This window comes from Ranitomeya variabilis, chromosome 4 (genome assembly GCF_051348905.1).
Source record: "Ranitomeya variabilis isolate aRanVar5 chromosome 4, aRanVar5.hap1, whole genome shotgun sequence".
Taxonomy (NCBI): domain Eukaryota; kingdom Metazoa; phylum Chordata; class Amphibia; order Anura; family Dendrobatidae; genus Ranitomeya; species Ranitomeya variabilis.
In genome coordinates this window covers 260,070,794-260,089,749 of record NC_135235.1, presented here as the reverse complement: position 1 = coordinate 260,089,749, position 18,956 = coordinate 260,070,794, and the positions used below count along the sequence as shown (strand labels likewise).

General features: G+C 44.1%; 1 protein-coding gene across 1 annotated transcript in view; it reads left to right on the top strand.

The window, feature by feature from the left end:
- Nucleotides 1-10,856, top strand: part of DISP3 (dispatched RND transporter family member 3) — a 136,412-nt gene extending 125,556 nt beyond the window's left edge. The window contains exons 15-21 of the mRNA XM_077249686.1: nucleotides 12-184; nucleotides 839-965; nucleotides 1,225-1,370; nucleotides 2,911-3,070; nucleotides 3,508-3,621; nucleotides 5,445-5,611; nucleotides 8,211-10,856. Coding sequence (XP_077105801.1) covers nucleotides 12-184; nucleotides 839-965; nucleotides 1,225-1,370; nucleotides 2,911-3,070; nucleotides 3,508-3,621; nucleotides 5,445-5,611; nucleotides 8,211-8,573 — 1,250 coding nt within the window. The 3' untranslated portion in view covers nucleotides 8,574-10,856. The remainder of the gene's footprint in view (nucleotides 1-11; nucleotides 185-838; nucleotides 966-1,224; nucleotides 1,371-2,910; nucleotides 3,071-3,507; nucleotides 3,622-5,444; nucleotides 5,612-8,210) is intronic.
- Nucleotides 10,857-18,956: the final 8,100 nt, after the last annotated feature.

The window sequence follows — 18,956 nt, the reverse complement described above, 5'->3', positions numbered from 1 at the left end:
TGTTGTTTCAGGCGCGCCAAAGAAATTGTCTCCGACATTAAATTTCAATCCTTGCTTGAACACGGCTTGTGGAAAGCCGGCAGTCCGCCCCCTTGTGGACACTGGGGCCATGGTGTTTGTTGTGTTCGGAATTCATGGAGTAAATCGGACAAGAGTCCCAGATAATCACGTGCTTGGAGAACTGGTAGGAAACGTGGTCTTTAAAATGTAACCTACAATTATAGATATGTACCTGGATACTCGGTCACAAGACGGTTCTGGGGGCCACACAATGGCCATTAGGGAAATTGCAAGGGTTTTGCTATAATATCGATGGTGATGTATATGTTGATATCATTAGTTCACTTGATTTTCAGTTGCCCTTTTTGAAGTTGCTTTCACTATAGGGACAAAGCTTTGTCTCGCTTTGTTAAAGGCAATGTGCACCATCACTTTTAGCTTTAGTGATATTATTCTCACTGCCTTCAGCCACCACTAGGAGGAGCCAAGTGACGTTGGATTTTTCCCACTAGTTTTGATCTGTATGCACTGAGCTCCCTCTAGTGGTGGCTTCAGGATGCTCTGTCCTCCATCAGTTGTTTATCCGGCTCCTTCGTAGGTACGCTCATGGTCTACAATATATTTGTAGGCTTCTTAGACTTTCAATAGGGAATTGCTTGGTCTGAATCGATCATGGATTTGCCCTTTTTTTTTTTTTTTTCTAACTCAAATAAATTTTTATTAAGAATAACATTACAATTGACATGTTACATTCCATGGATTTTCCCTCTAAGTAGGATTGTCCTATAAACTCCTCCTCACATCTTTCTACTGCCTTGTTCTTGTCTTTTTCTGAAAGGGCAGGGTGATCTATGATGACAAGTTTGACCTCTTTAAAGAAATCGGTAATCTGTGCCGACTGTGCAAGGTGATAGCCAGTAACAGAGACCTGGTGAAGCCAGGCGGAGCGCAGTGTCTTCCATCAGGTGAGCTGGTCCTGATGGTGCTGAGGTCTTGGCTGGTTCGTGCTCGCCCCCAATGTTTCATAGGATTGATCGGACACAATAATATGGCCACCAGTATATTCTGCATTATTAAAGAGCCCTTCATGGAGTCACCCCGAATTTTCCTGACCCATTCCTCCAAGTGAGACCCCCCCGAAACAGACTCTATAATAATCTGCAGTCCTCGACTCATGATAGCTTTGTTTCATTGTCTGTATCCCACAATGATTTGTCTCCCCAGGTTACAGTATATCCTCCTTTCTTCAGATGTTGCACCCTGAATGCAAGAATATCCCCGAGCCGAACCTTCTCCCTGGTCAGCTCTCCCATGGGGCCGTGGGTGTGAAAGACGGGAAGGTCCAGTGGATCTCTATGGCATTTGAATCTGTAAGAACAAGATACGTTCTGGGTGTTCTGTCTTTCGGGGGACTGGTTTTCCTTGAGGAGACCAGCTGTGTATGGAGTCTTATTGGCAATGCTTTCTGGGGAAAAAAAAGTATGCAAATTAGCTCTCTCCTGGAAGGAAATAACATGCTCACTAGTGCCATCTGCTGGAGGATGCAGCCCTATAAGTCAATGTTCAACCCTTTATTGTGTCTGGATCCAGGAAGTCTATGCAGTAAAATTCTCCAACCTGCTCGCATTGCCGGAGTGGGAGAATCTCCATCTCTAAACATTTTGATTCTTGCCATAATGGAATTTCCATTCCACTGGATGTTGAATTTAAAATAAATCTCTATATTGGGTCCAATGTTTAAAGGGGTACCCTACATATTAAAATCTGTGAGACAACCAGTATGGCCACCATCTGCCTTCCTGCCCCAATTACTGGTGGTAATCACCACCTCTCTACAGCATACCGTCTGGTAACACGGGGGCTACTGCTGTGGTAGACAATTGTTATAAGACCCCAGAGAGTCAGCGCCCGGCCCCATTCTTACTTCTATACTAGGAAAGATCTTTGAACAAACTTTTAACAGCATCTATCTAAGTACTTGGATAAGAATACAGTAATTAACCAGAGCGAGCATGGGTTTATAGCAAACAAGTCATGCCAAACTCATCTAATTTCCTTCTATGATGGAATCACTGACTGGGTGGATCGGGGAAATGCGGTAGATAATAGTATAGCTCGACTTCAGCAAAGGATTTGATAAAGTATCTCATACTATCCTTATTGAAAAAATGACCCAAGTGTTGAATAGACAAGGTTTCGGTTAGGGGAACTTTTTGACAGTGAGGGTGATCAATGAGTGGAATAGGCTGTCACGAGAGGTGGTGAGTTCTCTTTCAATGGAAGTCTTCAACCAGAAGCTGGACAGACATCTGTCTGAGATGGTTTAGTGAATCCTACATTGAGCAGGGGGGTTTTGACAACTTTTAGGATTTGTTATTTTTAGTGTATTTGGTTTCTGGGCTGCTCTGCTCCGCCGTCCACACAACAATTCGTACCTGTCTGTCCTCACTCACTTCTGTCCTCTCCTCCGTCCTCACCTTTGCCCTCCTCACATATGTCCCTACATCAAACCTCACCTCCGTCCTCCCCTCTGCTTTCGCCTCTGTCCCCACATATGTCCTCACCTCTGTCTTCATCTGTCCTCACCTTCCGTCCTCACCTCCATGCTCACCTCTGTCCTGACTTCGATATTTACCTTTTATTTGGGCGCCGTCTACTTTAAATTTCCAGGCAGATCTCCTGCCTCCCCAGAGCCACCAGAACTGCCTGTGCTTTTGCCGTATTCATCTTCATATTATGATTTTATGAGAATTCTCAGCTTCCCGGTAACAGCAGAGAACATGGCCTCCCCTGTGTCCTGACTCTGTATATGTGTGTGTGTGTGTGTATATATATATATATATATATATATATATATCAGGCTGCAGGTGAGGACGTGACGCCTAATGCATTATCCATGTCTCCACACAGACGACCTACAAGGGTAAATCTTCCTTCCAGACGTATAAAGATTATTTGATGTGGGAGTCGTTCCTACAACAGCAGCTGCTGCGCCTCCCCGCGGACTCTGCGCTGACACACGGGTTCCAGACATGCGAGCACTGGAAGCAGATCTTTATGGAGATTGTAGGCAAGTAGGGGGTCACTGCCTCCCATGTGGAATTGTATTATTGTGACATCTTAATAGTGGATATTGTCTTCTATAGGCAACATACGATGGTAATTTAACAGCAAATAATGAAACCATCAGTAAGGAGGCTATACCAGACATCACTACTAGTGCTTAAAGGTAGTTTCTATAACTTTAAGATTGAGGAAATATCCTTACCATCAATATATGACCAGTAATGTATGTACACAGTGACTGCACCAGCAGAATAGTAAGTGCAGCTCTGGAGTATAATACTGGAGGTAACTCAGGATCAGTAATGTAATGTATGTACACAGTGACTGCACCAGCAGAATAGTGAGCGCTGCTCTGGAGTATAATCCTGGAGGTAATGTACAGGATACATACACAGAAGGTTGTCAGTGTTGTGCCATGGTTATCCTTGTTCTCTCTTTCAGGGGTACAGAGCGCCTTGTACGGACTCATCCTCTCTCTCGCCATCTGTGTGACGGCGGTGGCTATCTTCACTACGCACGCCCTGCTCCTGATCCCGGTGCTGCTCACTATCTTCGGTATGAGCCATGATTTGCTTTCAGGATAATAGTCGTTGTCTGTAATCAGCCTCGTCAGGTTAAGGCTACGTTCACATTTGCGTTGTGCGCCGCAGCGTCGGCGACACAACGCAAATGTAAACGCATGCACAACGCAGCGTTTTGTGACGCATGCGTCCTTTTTTGCATGGTTTTGGGCGCAGAAAAAACTGCAACTTGCTGTGTCCTCTGCGCCCTGACGCATGCACCACAATGACGCATGCGTCACAAAACGCAAGTGCAACGCATGTCCATGCGCCCCCATGTTAAATATAGGGGCGCATGACGCATGCGGCGACGCCCGACGCTGCGGCGCAGAACGCTAATGTGAACGTAGCCTAATGTCCTCCTTTTTTGGATGTTGCGCCGGTTCTCGTGCCTCATGGTCTATTATGAGTCGCTGATCTGCGGATACGATGAGGCGTCGGGTGTGTTTAGCAGCCGCTGGAGCAGAGCGTCATATTCATTAGGAATATCGTTACTACTACAAATTCTGCAAACAGGAACAAGATGAAGGGGAGGAATGGCTAATATGTTCTCCAATAGATAAGTCCCAGATTTACAGCATCGTGCTGCGTGTTCAGCATTTCTTGGGCCGTTGTGCAGCACTTTCACCCGATTTATATAGCAAGTTGAAACAATTGGCAACCGTCAGAATGAGGTTGTATCACTGGCTCCTGCTGGGCTGTCATATGGGCGGTGCAAGCTCAATGCTCTGCTATATTTTCGTTTTGTTGATTTGCACTAAAAATGCTAATGCTAAGTGGAGGGGTAGGCATTGCAGCTTGTAATGTTAGTGTGGGCTGCCATGTGGACATTTCTGCCCTAGTGTATCATCAGGGTGATCAAAGAAGGCAGCAAAAGTCACATACACAAGACTGTAGAGAGGGGGATGGGAAGGAGAAACCGGGGGAGAGCCTGTGTATGGGTACAACTTTCAGCAGTTATATTTAGGTATCTCTGGTGCCTTTGGGCAGTTAAGAGGTTAATGTCAATATTCCGGGTGGTCTAGGACAGTAAAGGGGTAATGTAGATTACCTGGAGGGTTTAAAAAAAAAAAAAAAAAAAAAAAAGTTTGTTGTTCAATTTCAGTATCATGGGTGGCATTGGGAATTGAAGGGGTTAATGTAAGGATCCCTGGTGGTTTAGATCAGTGACCTAGTCAATGCATATACTTAGTGGTCTAGGGCAGTGAGGAACATAAGGCCAGTATTCCTGATGAACCATAGACAATATAAGGATCCCTGGTGGTCTACGGCAGTGTGGAGGGTAATTCCAGTTTTCCAGATTGTTTATGGCAGTTATCCTACAGATCCTCGGTCATCTAGGGCAGTGAGCTAGTTATTAATATCCCTGGTTGAGGGTGTTGAAAGGGTTAATGCTATATATCCAGTGTCCAGGGGGTTACTCGCCTTCCGTAGCTCCAGCGTTGGCCAGTCTGTAACAGAAGAGGATGCAGAGAGTGGAGGGAGAAAACTGTACAGCTGAGACTATAGAGTTACTGTGATTCTCTGAGCTTCTCCCTTAGCGATTGGGCAGATACAGAGAGTTTGCGCTGGAGGTGACTTTTTTGGGAGCGTTAGGTGACCGTAGAGGTAAGAGTGTTTCCAACTCTAGGAAATCTACGCGACTATCCCTAAAGAAGCGGTCATGGCGACATTGTGGTTGTTACGCAGAGTTGTCCAATATAAACCTTCGACATGAGGATCTCTAACGTCAGACAACCCCACGTTAACCATTGCCAGGCACCAGCTGACTTATGTGAAGGATGATATGGAGTAACAAGCTCTTCTGCTCTGCTGTAGGTGTCGTGTGCCTCGTAGTGACGATCATGTACTGGCTGGGATGGGAGATGGGAGCAGTAGAGGCCATTTCTCTATCAATACTTGTGGGATCTTCTGTGGACTATTGTGTTCATTTGGTGGAAGGATATCTTCTGGCAGGAGAAAATCTTCCTCTACATCTCATGGAGGTAAATAAAATATTATTCCAAGACATGTTTTTTGCTTATCTGGTTGGATACCAAAAAAAAAACCCTCTTCCTTTGGTGCCCGAACACATCAGAGGAAAGTTGGCCGAACCCTAATTCTGTCACAACCAGGTGACTGTGAATGAGGATGTCCCCAGTCTCCAATGAAGGGGAGATATGGGGAAAGAAGGATCAGGCATATTGTATTTCAACATGCCAAATAATTTATTCCCATGGGAGGTATTTAATTGCGAGAGATGTCTGGCTGCAGGTTATTCCCTGTTCCCAATTTACAACGCATGTATACTCAGTCGACCTGTCAAAAATGATCTTGCACATCCTTAGGGTGACCATGCACATTGGATGGCTGCCGACCAAACTATATCTACTAACTGTCCCTTACACATGCACACTGGGCTTGGTAATGGTGCATGTATTCTCAGTAGGAAGAGGAGCGTAAGGTGCCGTCAGATTCTTCTGAATCAGGCATGTTGTAATCCAGCTGCCTGTTCTTTATCTCACTCAATGGCCGATGTCCAGATCTTTTTTCTAATGTGGGGTTTTTTTCTATCATGGGATACTCCTAAAGCAAAGATTAGAGAGGAAACGAATGACTCAAAATCAAAGGCATTAATTTGTTAACAGCTTACCTCTCTGTTCCTCAGTATTATTTACTCCTTTTGATGGATGGTGTTGGTTTAACAACTAGGTATTTCCACCATGGATCAGTTAGGTAGAAGCAGTTATCAGTCAGAAAATGTTTTGAGAGTTTCTGTGGACAAATACTCAATCTTACAAATAATAAGTATGAAATTAGGAACAGCAGTGGGGTCATATTTCACCCCAGTTACCTGACATTCTTATATTCTCAGAATGTCTATAATATTGTGGCACTACATTTACCGTATATACTTGAGTATAAGCCGAGACCCCTAATTTTGCCACAAAAAAACTGGGAAAACTTATTGACTCAAGTATAAGCCTAGGGTAGGAAATGCAGCAGCTACCAGTAAATTTCAAAAATAAAAATAGGTACCAATAAAAGTAAAATTGATTGAGACATCAGTAGGTTAAGTGTTAAAATGTGCCACATATAATGCTCCATACAGTTCATTATGGCCCCATAAGATGCTCCATATAAAAATGTGCCACATATGGGGCCATAATGAACTGCATGGAGCATTATAAGATGCTCCATATATAAATGTGCAACATGTAATGCTGCTGCAATAAAAAAAAAAATGACATACTCACCTCGCTGCCTGCTGCTTCTCAGCGTCCCGTCTCTCCGCAGTGACTGTTCAGGCAGAGTGTTCAGGCAGAGGGTGGCGCGCACACTAATACGTCATCGCGCCCTCTGACCTGAACAGTCACTGCAGAGGACGCGGAAGACGAGGCAGCGGTGGAACAGGGAAAAGTGAATATGAAATACTCACCTGCTCCCGGCGCGGTCCCTGGTATCTTCTCCCGGACAGATGGTCTCCAGTGCCCACAGCTTCTTCCTCTGTTCAGCGGTCACTGGTACCGCTCATTACAGTAATGAATATGCGGCTCCACCCCTATGGGAGTGGAGTCCATATTCATTACTTTAATGAGCGGTACCACGTGACTGCTGAACAGAGGAAGAGCGGCGGTCGCCGGAGACCATGGGACATGCAGGGACCGTGCCAGGAGCAGGTGAGTATGAGACAGTCGTCGCTCCCCCTCACCCGCCGATCACAACTTGAGTATAAGCCGAGGGGGGCACTTTCAGCCCCCCAAAAATGGGCTGAAAATCTCGGCTTATACTCTAGTATATACTGTAATTATGTTTCCCATGTGTATAGTATGGCTTTTGGAGTATCCCAATTCCTAAACCAAAGGCTATCCTGTTGTTTTAAGGTAGCCTCTCACAGCTGTTGATTGTTCAACTATTTGACAGTCAGCTATTCCTCCCGCCTGACATATGCATATGTGCACAGGAGCTTACCTACGAGTAAATTCTTTGATTACTCTTGCACCAATATATTATAGAAAACAAACTGATTACAAACTACTAAGAACATTTTTGTTAACTTGTCTACCAATACTCATTACCATTCAGCTCAAAGCAAGCTCATACCACATCTTTTATTAATTTGCTTTATACATACTAAAAAGACCTCCAACCATTCTCTAATCTTTATTCTGCTATTTTACAGCCAACCCGCCATCCGGCAGCTTCAGACTTTAATCAGATCAAAGCCTCAGTGTGAGCCAGTCTCAGTGCATTGCTCCAAACGTTCAGGAAATTTACATTCCTGTCATTTGCCGTAAATGGGCTGGGATTGTAATGTCCATCACAGCATTACAAGTCATTAGTGTACAGAAATTCAAAACAAGGCATTAAATATACCGCCGTGATGTAGAGTTTATTCATGTGAAGGCCTGCTGAAGGTTCGGCCAAGATATTCATGAGCTCAGTCCTTTTGCAGAAATGTTTTGTATTTTTTTTTTACTTGCTTAAAATTTTGAAACTGGGAGCCTACTGATATTCATTACCCCTTATCATAAACCCCCCAAGACTTTGGTTTTGGTTTCACCCCCCAAACCAGGAATTCATTATCTGTCTTCCCTTTTTTAGGATCAGCTGGCATGTCGTCAATGGAGGGTGAGAGAAGCCATCAACCATGTTGGCGTAGCCATTGTGTCCAGTGCAATTACAACAGTCATAGCAACAATTCCTCTCTTCTTCTGCATCATCGCCCCTTTCGCCAAATTTGGAAAGATCGTAGCTTTAAACACTGGCATTTCCATAGTGTACACTTTAGCCGTGAGCACGGCCCTGTTGACTGTCATGGCGCCCAGTACCTTCGTCAGGAGCAGAACTTCTTTCCTTAAAGCGACGCTGGTGGTCATCCATTGTGCTGCTGGAAGTGTCATTGTTTACATCGTCCTCCTCAAAACAGGGTTAACCATCCCTTTTCTCAACGGGACCCCGCCATAGGGCAAACTTTTTTTGTAGACATTTTTTGTATTAAAGAAAAGTTTTTGTCAGAAATTGTAAACCCTGGACAGAAGCAGCAACACTGTGTGATTTCTTTTACTACAGATGCACTTTATTTTTTTCTTTACTTGGATGATGCGTACAACAGCAGACATGGCGTCACTGCAATGCAGAACTCGGGGGCAAGCACACGGACCGCCCTCCACAAGGACATTTCTTTAATGCTAATGCAGCATTCGTGGCCTTATTTAATATGAAAGGTCTGGAAAATGGTTTTATTCATCCATTTTTATGGGACTTGAGTAGAAATCCTGATAACCCTATTCCAGGCCAAGGCTTATCCCAAATGCTGTAGTGATTTTCACTGGTGTGAACTTTTTTGCCCTCTGGAAGGGTTTTCAGTCTTAAATACCAACCATAACTGTAATGGTGCTTCCTAATGCCCACAACAGAGGACTAACCCTGCATAACCCATGCTATGGACAGTTCCCCACATTTTATAGCGCAATTAGTGATTTTTATATCATTACTTTGGCACAATCTCCTCAATTTTTTCAGAAATATTACTGATGCGACATCTATTAGTCTATCGGCTTTGGTAAAGGGCATATTTCTCTCCAAAATGAAGGCCACTAAATGTTAGTTCTTGAGTTCAATCTGATTTAGACCTTGGTGGGCTAATCCGCCATGTTGACAACCCTTGAGTACTGAAAGATCCTACAGTGGTTCAAGTCTTTGACACAGTCAGAAGAGACCCAAAGGTCTAGCAGAAGACAACCCCAGTTTGGAGGTGGCTGGAGAGCAATCACTTGGGTCTGTTCTTACAGGACAATATACAAGAAATAGTGATGAGTGAATTCCAATGCGGCAGATCTCTCGAATTTGGAAAAATGAATCAGTCATTCAAAGCAAGTCAAATGTTCCATCATATGCTCCGGGGTCTCACCAGACCCCAGAGCATAACATAAGTAGGGTGTAAAGCATACAAAAATACTCTACTGCATCTGGCCTGTTTTTTTTGTTTTTTTTCTCTCTGGCGTGTGACATCCTCTTTGGCCATCAAGTAGGCTTAGTCGGCACAAGTTGTGATATCAGAGACCTATTTGCAGCAGTGAAGCTGCCCAAAGAGTGCCAGAAGAAAGAAGAGGCTGGGCGGAGGCGAGGATCGAAGTTCTATAAATAAACCTGAACCGATCTGCTCATCTCTAACCAACAACCTACTAGACTTATCAGTTGTCCTGTAATGATCAGGGTTAGGTTCTTCTGGTGGGCTCACGGGTGTGGGTGGTCCTCACACACTTTCTCACAGTTCTAAAGGGCAAATTTTCCTATTTAGACAGTGATGTAGGAACATTTGGTCTATTGCTGCACAACCTGATAGATTTAATTTCTAGACTCTAGGCGACCGCTATGGGGAAGGTAATGAGGGGTCATATTGATTGTTGCCCGGTTTTCTTAAAGTGCCCAAACATCCAACAGTAAAAAAAAAATCAGATTATGAATTCCAGTTAAAAATATGTCAGCCTATAGAACTTTTTTCCACTTGTCCAACTGTTTTTTTTCTAGTTTTCTTAATGAATATGGTGCCCGGCTGTTAGTAAAATCAACAGACCGACAGCTATCTCTCCTGATCGCCTCTTAAAAAAGCACACTCTGTTAGGCCAAGTGGCATGTTTTCTCAGAGTGGAAAAAGGAGTCCACCTTGGAAGGTGGGGAAATGGGCCCAAGGGTAACGGAAAGGAGTGAAGAGGAAAACAACTGCCAGGCCCTTCCTCTCTGTAAAGTCATCACCATGAGGGAACAACATTTTGATTTCTACGTACGGTACTGCATTTACCACTAAGCTCATTTCTGAATTGGGAAGACACAAATGAACATTTTTAAAAATTGAGGCGAATGTTTGTCAAAGTCTAACACATCACATTGCCCAAAACGTATTCCTAATGAGCCATGGTTATTTCCTAAGCAGATGGTCCAACGCCTTTGTTTTTTTACTGGCACAATTCTAGACAAAGGCCCAGTCTTCACAGAAGAGCTGGAAATACAAGATGCCAGGAATGAAGATTGGCCATGAGGGAGATTGTGTTGGAAACTTTTTAGAAAAGCCGCATAGGAGATGCATGGATACAACCCGACACAGTGACTGATAATCCAGACTCTTTGTTATAAAGCACAATTGTGGCTCCGCTCTAAATCGTTACTGGGAAAACCAATATCGTTTTGATAATGGACTGTAGACTCTTCAGTTTGTAATTTGTTCAATTAAAGCAAAACCTTAAAAGACCCGTGTACTGAAGGCTAATTAAAGAAGTTCTGGTGCCAAGTTCCTATTGGCAGTGATTATCGAGCCAAGTTATAACGTCCAAGAGCAGAAGGATTAGAGAAAAAGTTTTTAATGAAGAAATAAACACATCAAACAGAATGGTGGAAGGAGGCACTATTAATAGTACATATTCTTGTATATAGGGGTAGTATTATAGTAGTTATATTCCTGTACATAGGAGCAGTATTATAGTGGTTATATTCTTGTACATATGGGCAGTATTATAGTAGTTATATTCTTGTACATGGGGGCAGTATTATAGCAGTTATATTCTTGTTCATAGAGGCAGTATTATAGTAGTTATATTCTTGTACGTAGGGGCAGTATTATAGTAGTTATATTCCTGTACATAGGAGCAGTATTATAGTAGTTATATTCCTGTACATAGGAGCAGTATTATAGTAGTTATATTCTTGTACATATGGGCAGTATTATAGTAGTTATATTTTTGTACATGGGGGCAGTATTATAGCAGTTATATTCCTGTACATAGAGGCAGTATTATAGTAATATTCCTGCACATAGGAGCAGTATTATAGTAGTTATATTCCTGTACATAGGAGCAGTATTATAGGAGAGATATTCTTGTACATACGGGCAGTATTATAGTAGTTATATTCTTGTACATAGGGAGCAGTATTATAGTAGATATATTTTTGTACATAGGGGCAGTATTATAGTAGTTATATTCTTGTACATAGGGGCAGTATTATAGTAGTTATATTCTTGTACATGCGGGCAGTATTATAGCAGTTATATTCTTGTACATAGGGGCAGTATTATAGTAGTTATATAATTGTCTAAGGGTCACTTCCGTCTGTCCTTCTGTCACCGTTATTCGTTCGCTGATTGGTCTCGGCAGCTGCCTGTCATGGCTGCCGCGACCAATCAGCGACGCGCACAGTCCAGAAAAAATGGCCGCTTACTCCCCGCACTCACTGCCGGCGCGCCCGCATACACAGCTCACACAGGGTTAATGCCGGCGGTAACGGACCGCGTTATGCCGCGGGTAACGCACTCCGTTACCGCTGCTATTAACCCTGTGTGTCCCCAACTTTGTACTATTGACGCTGCCTATGCGGCATCAATAGTACAAAATGTAATGTTAAAAATAATAAATAAATAAAAAAACCTGCTATACTCACCCTCCGCCGCCTTTCTCGCTCCTCGCCACGCTCCCCGGACCGCTCCATTACAACCGTCAGCTTGCGGTTCGGTCCCGTCCCAGGGCTGGTGTGCGGCAAGGACCTGCCGTGACGTCACGGTCATGTGACCGCGACGTCTTCATAGGTCCTGCTCCCACCAGCCCTGGCACTTGCAATGGAACTCGGCTTCAGGAAAATGGCCGCCGCGATCTCGATCTGCGCATGCGCGGCATCCCGCGGCCATTTTCCTGAAGCCGAGCACTACCATCTGCACAGGATACCACGAAGAGGAGAGGCGGGACGCCGAGGAGCAGCGACAAGAATGGTGAGTATGATACACTACAAGGGGCTCTCGGATCGTTAGGTGAGTATGTTTATTTTTTATTTTTTGGCCCTGTGACATACGTGCCTCGGTAATATACTACGTCACTGGGCAATATCCTACGTGGCTCTGCTGTATACTACAAGGCTGGGCAATATACTACGTGGCTGGACAATATACTACAAGGCTGGGCAATATACTACAAAGCTGTGCAATATACTCTGTGGCTCTGTGCAATATACTACGTAGCTGCGCAATATCCTACATTGCTGTGCTGTATACTATGTAGCTGGGCAATACACTACGTAAATGGCCAATATACTACGTGGACATGCATATTCTAGAATACCCGATGCGTTAGAATCGGGCCACCATCTAGTAGTAGTTATATTCTTGTACGTAGGGGCAGTATTATAGTAATATTCCTGTACATAGGAGCAGTATTATAGTAGTTATATTCCTGTTCATAGGAGCAGTATTATAGTAGTTATATTCCTGTACATAGGAGCAGTATTATAGTAGTTATATTCCTGTACATAGGAGCAGTATTATAGTAGTTATATTCTTGTACATATGGGCAGTATTATAGTAGTTATATTCTTGTACATGGGGGCAGTATTATAGCAGTTATATTCTTGTACATAGAGGCAGTATTATAGTAATATTCCTGTACATAGGAGCAGTATTATAGTAGTTATATTCCTGTTCATAGGAGCAGTATTATAGTAGTTATATTCCTGTACATAGGAGCAGTATTATAGTAGTTATATTCCTGTACATAGGAGCAGTATTATAGTAGTTATATTCTTGTACATATGGGCAGTATTATAGTAGTTATATTCTTGTACATGGGGGCAGTATTTTAGCAGTTATATTCTTGTACATAGAGGCAGTATTATAGTAATATTCCTGTACATAGGAGCAGTATTATAGTAGTTATATTCCTGTTCATAGGAGCAGTATTATAGGAGAGATATTCTTGTACATACGGGCAGTATTATAGTAGTTATATTCTTGTACATAGGGAGCAGTATTATAGTAGATATATTTTTGTACATAGGGGCAGTATTATAGTAGTTATATTCTTGTACATGCGGGCAGTATTATAGCAGTTATATTCTTGTACATAGGGGCAGTATTATAGTAGTTATATTCTTGTACATACGGGCAGTATTATAGTAGTTATATTCTTGTACATAGGGAGCAGTATTATAGTAGATATATTTTTGTACATAGGGGCAGTATTATAGTAGTTATATTCTTGTACATAGGGGCAGTATTATAGTAGTTATATTCTTGTACATGCGGGCAGTATTATAGCAGTTATATTCTTGTACATAGGGGCAGTATTATAGTAGTTATATTCTTGTACATACGGGCAGTATTATAGTAGTTATATTCTTGTACATAGGGAGCAGTATTATAGTAGATATATTCCTGTACATAGGGGCAGTATTATAGTAGTTATATTCTTGTACATAGAACAGTATTATAGTAGTTTAGTTATTCTTGTACATAGGGGCAGTATTATAGTAGTTATATTCTTGTACATAGGGAGCAGTATTATAGTAGTTATATTCTTGTACATAGGGGCAGTATTATAGTAGTTATATTCTTGTACATAGAACAGTATTATAGTAGTTTAGTTATTCTTGTACATAGGGGGCAGTATTATAGTAGTTATATTATTGTAAATGGGGGCAGTATTATAGTAATATTCCTGTACATATAGGGAAGTATTATAGTAGTTATATTCTTGTACATAGGGTAGTATTATAGTAGTTATATTCCTGTACATAGGGGGCAGTATTATAGTAGTTATATTCTTGTACATAGAGTAGTATTATAGTAGTTATTTTCCTGTACATAGGAGCAGTATTATAGTAGTTATTGTAGTGAAACCTCCACCGGGGGGAGCTGGTGAGGGAAGAGAGGTTAAATACTAAGCGTAGTAACACAGAGCTCAGGCACAGGTGTCACAGGTAATGAGAGAAGTCAGACAAGCCAAGGTCATACACCGAGATATCAGCACTGTACACTGGGGCAGTCACGAGAATAGTCAGGGACACGCAAGAAATCAGAGCCTACCGGGAACGTGGTAACCAAAACGTGAGACGTAAGACAAAGTCAGGGTACAAGCCAACGTCGGAACCAGTAGGGGAGCGTGGTGTCAGAGACGGAAAACAAGAGGCAAAGTCCAGAGATCAGATCGAATCATACACGGGTAAAGGCAGTCAGAGACACAAGGATCACCAAAACCAGAATACAGGTAAGGGGCTCAAGCAGGGAAGCATGAACTATCACTAACACTGGTCAGCAGGCTGTGAGGGACTGAAAAAGCCCAGCTCGCTCAAGAACGAGGCTGAGGAGATTAACCCCTGCATGACCAATCCCAAGAGAGGAAAGATGAAAATAAAACTCCGGACTGGACCATGACAGTACCCCCCTCTCAATGGGGGGCCACCGGACCCCCAGGCTTCCCTGGATGACGAGCGTGAAAAGCCCGGACCAAGCGATCAGCATGGACTGAATGCGCCGGCACCCATGACTGGTCCTCAGGACCGTATCCTTTCCAATGGACCAAGTACTGAAGTGAACGGAGGATCATACGAGAATCCACCACCTGTTCCAGCTTGTACTCGGCCTGGCCATCTACCACAACAGGCGGCGGGTGCGAGGGAGACTCACCAAAGGAGGGCACCGACGGCTTCAGAAGTGCCTTATGGAACACATTGGGGATCCGCAAAGACTGAGGCAAACGCAGGCGAAAGGCCACAGGATTAATCACCTCTAAAATTTCATATGGACCAATAAACTTGGGGCCCAACTTAGCAGAGGGAATTCTCAGCCTTATATTTTTTGGTGGATAATCATACCTTATCCCCCACCTGATAAGCCGGCCCCACAGAACGTCGTTTATCCGCAAAAAATTTATATTTGCCCCGAGCCTCCCCAATGTTTCTCTGAACTTCCCTCCAGATCTCCCCCAACCTCAGAAAGGCCGAATCAGCCCCTGGACACCCCGAATCCAGCCGGGAAAATTCACCAAAATGAGGGTGAAACCCATAATTGCAGAAGAATGGAGAAGTACCAGTGGACTGATTGATACGATTATTGTAAGCAAATTCCGCTATAAGAATTGCAGAGAACCAATCATCCTGTCTAGACGTGACAAGACACCGTAAAATCTGTTCCAGAGACTGATTGGTCCTTTCAGTCTGACCGTTGGTCTCGGGATGGTAGGCCGATGAAAAGGTCAGACTGATGCCCAGCCTTTTACAAAAAGCCCTCCAAAATGTTGCTACAAATTGCACCCCTCTATCAGACGCCACACTGACAAGCACACCATGCAACCAGATAACATGCTCAATGAATAGTTTAGATAGAGTCTCAGCATTAGGAAGGCCAGTTAATGGTAAAAAATGTGCTTGTTTACTAAACCTATCAACCACTACTCACATCACAGTTTTTCCACTAGAGGGGGGGGGGAGATGAGTGATAAAATCCATGGACAGATGAGTCCACGGTCTATCTGGAATTGGCAGTGATACCAATTCGCCGGGAGTTTTTTGCGCGGGCACAAGTTGCACAGGGCGACACAAACCCTATGACGTCAGAAGTCAACGAGGGCCACCAGGACAGCCTAGTGATGGCTTTATGAGTGGCTGAGATTCCAGGATGCCCAGTCAAAGCAGAGTTGTGGAACTCCTGAAGCACCCTCAACCAATACTGGACAGGCACAAAGAGCTTATTTTCAGGTATGGACGACGGAGCAAGAGATTGGGCATCACGAATCTCCTGTTCCAATTTCGGGGACACCACAGCCACCACCACCCCATGCTGAAGAATGGAGGAAGGAGGCTCAGGAGGTGATACTGATTCTAGACTGCGAGACAAGGCATCCGCCTTCACATTCTTGGACCCTGGTCTGAAAGTGATGGAAAACTGAAATCGGGGAAAAAAAAGTGACCACCGTGCCTGTCTCAGAGTTAAACGTTTGGCGGACTCGCTGTAAGACAGGTTCTTGTGATCAGTAACGACAGTTATACGATGGACCGCCCCCTCCAAAAAATGCCTCCATTCTTCAAACACCAATTTAATGGCCAATAACTCCCGGTTACCCACATCATAATTCCTCTCAACAGAGGAAAATTTTCTTGAAAAGAAGGCACAGGGTCTTAAGTTAGTTAATGTGGTGGGACCTTGGGACAACACAGCCCCCACCCCCACCTCAGAGGCGTCTACCTCTATGATAAATGGCTTAGATAAATCAGGTTGAATCAGTACAGGGGCAGTCATGAAACGGGTTTTTAATAAACAAAACGCCGCCACCGCTGGAGCTGACCAGTTTTTGAGATCAGCCCCCTTTTGAGTGAGATCAGTGAGGGGTTTGACCACTTGAGAAAACCCCTTGATGAATTTTCTGTAGTAATTGGTGAAACCCAGAAATCGCTGAAGACCCTTGAGATCTCTGGGTTGCACCCAATCCCCAATGGCCTGTACCTTCCTAGGGTCCATACGAAACCCCTCAGCGGTCAAAATGACCCCTAGAAAGGACAATTCTTGAGTGAAAAATGAACACTTCTCCAGTTTGGCAAACAGTGAGTTCTCCCTGAGCCTCTGGAGAACCGCACGAAGATGAATCGTGACTTAGTCTATCAGAGGAATATATGAGTATATAATCAAGATAAACTACCACAAAGCGCCCAATAAAGTCAGAATAAACATGGCTAATGAAATTCTGGAATACCGCTGGTGCGTTAGTCAAACCGAACGGCATGACCAAATTTTCAAACAGACCCTCAGAAGTAAGAAATGCAGTTTTCCACTCATCCCCCTCCTGCATACGGATGAGATTGTATGCTCCCCTGAGGTCCAACTTAGAAAACCACCTAGCCCCTGACAATTGATTGTACAAATCAGGTATAAGTGGGAGAGGATAAGTGTTTCTCACAGTGATCTTATTCAGTTCTCGAAAATCAAGGCATGGGCGTAAACCACAAAAAAAGAACCCTGCCGCCACGGGAGAGACAGATGGCCGAATATGCCCTTTACGGAGGCTTTCAGAGATATACTCCTTCATAGCAGCCCGCTCAGGGTCGGAGAAATTGTACAGACGGGCTTTGGGCAATTTGGCACCGGGAACAAGATCAATGGCACAATCGAATGGGCGGTGTGGTGGAAGAACCTCAGCCTGCTTTTCGGAGAACACATCCTCAAAGTCCTTCAGGTACTCCGGAATATCCTCCAGACTGACGGATGACATAGACACAGTAGCAAGACCATTTTCAGAACAACTAGGTCCCCATGTAACAATATCCCGGGACCCCCAGTCAATAACCGGGTTATGCCGTTGCAACCAGGGAAACCCCAACACCAGGCCAGCAGGGAGGCTATCCAAAACAAAGCATGTCATATGCTCCTGGTGCAGGGCCCCCACCCTGAGGGTGAATTCTTTAGAAATGAAATGGAGACCATCCTTTGTGAGAGGTGTAGAGTCAATAGCCACAATTTTTAAGGGAGTCTCCAGCCTAACTGTCCCTAATCTACAACTGGCCACCAGCTTAGAGTCAATCAGGTTCAGGGATGATCCACAGTCTACAAAAGCCGAAGTATGAAGAAAGCTGTTCTCCACACTAAGTTCCACCTTTAACAGTATCTTTGCAAATGAAGAAAATGGTACCTGAGAGTCTGAGTGACCTCCATGATGATCACCCAGACTCAGCCGCTTGTTAGACGGAGGACAGGAGGGGCAGTCCTTTTTCCAGTGTCCCGGATCTCCGCAGAAAAAACACAGCTTTCCATCACGCCGCCGTTTCCTCTCTCTTTGAGGTCGGTGGCTCCCACCTCCATAGGTTCAGATGGAAGCAAAACATCAGGGTTAACAGGGAACAATGGAATCCCTCGTTGTGTAAGACCTCTTTCCCGTAGCCTCCGATCCATATGGATAGCCTGAGTCATAGCCTCATCCAAAGAGCTGGGAGCTGGATGGAGAGCCAGAGCGTCCTTCAAGCAATCCGACAGTCCCTTTCTGAATAGACATCTCAGTGCGGAGTCATCCCAAGATACCTCAGTGGACCATCGACGGAACTCGGAACTATACCATTCAGCTGAATGCTTCCCCTGAACCAGATCCATAATGGTGTCCTCTGCCACCCTGACACGGTCCGGTTCATCATAAATAAGTCCTAGGGCCTCAAAGAACCTATCCACCGACCTCCGTTCAGGGGCAGTAGGGGGCAGAGAGAAAGCCCAGGATTGGGGACCCTTCCTAAGTAGGGAGATGATAATCCCTACCCACTGAGTCTCATCCCCAGACAATCGAGGTCTAAGAAAAAAACATAATTTACAACTCTCCCCAAAAATGTGAAATTTATCTTTTTCATCAGAAAACGTGTCTGGAAGTTTAACCGAGGGTTCTGGAGAGTGCAAAACAATATCCACAGAGTCACCAGGTAGACTAACAACATGAGAGGTGTTTTCCTGCACGGTCATAACAGTCTGTCAGTTTTTTTCTGTAAGTGGGTATGAGATGTGACAAGGGACTGATGTTTCACAGAAAAAAACAGGGTGGCACATGTTAAGGAGCTGAA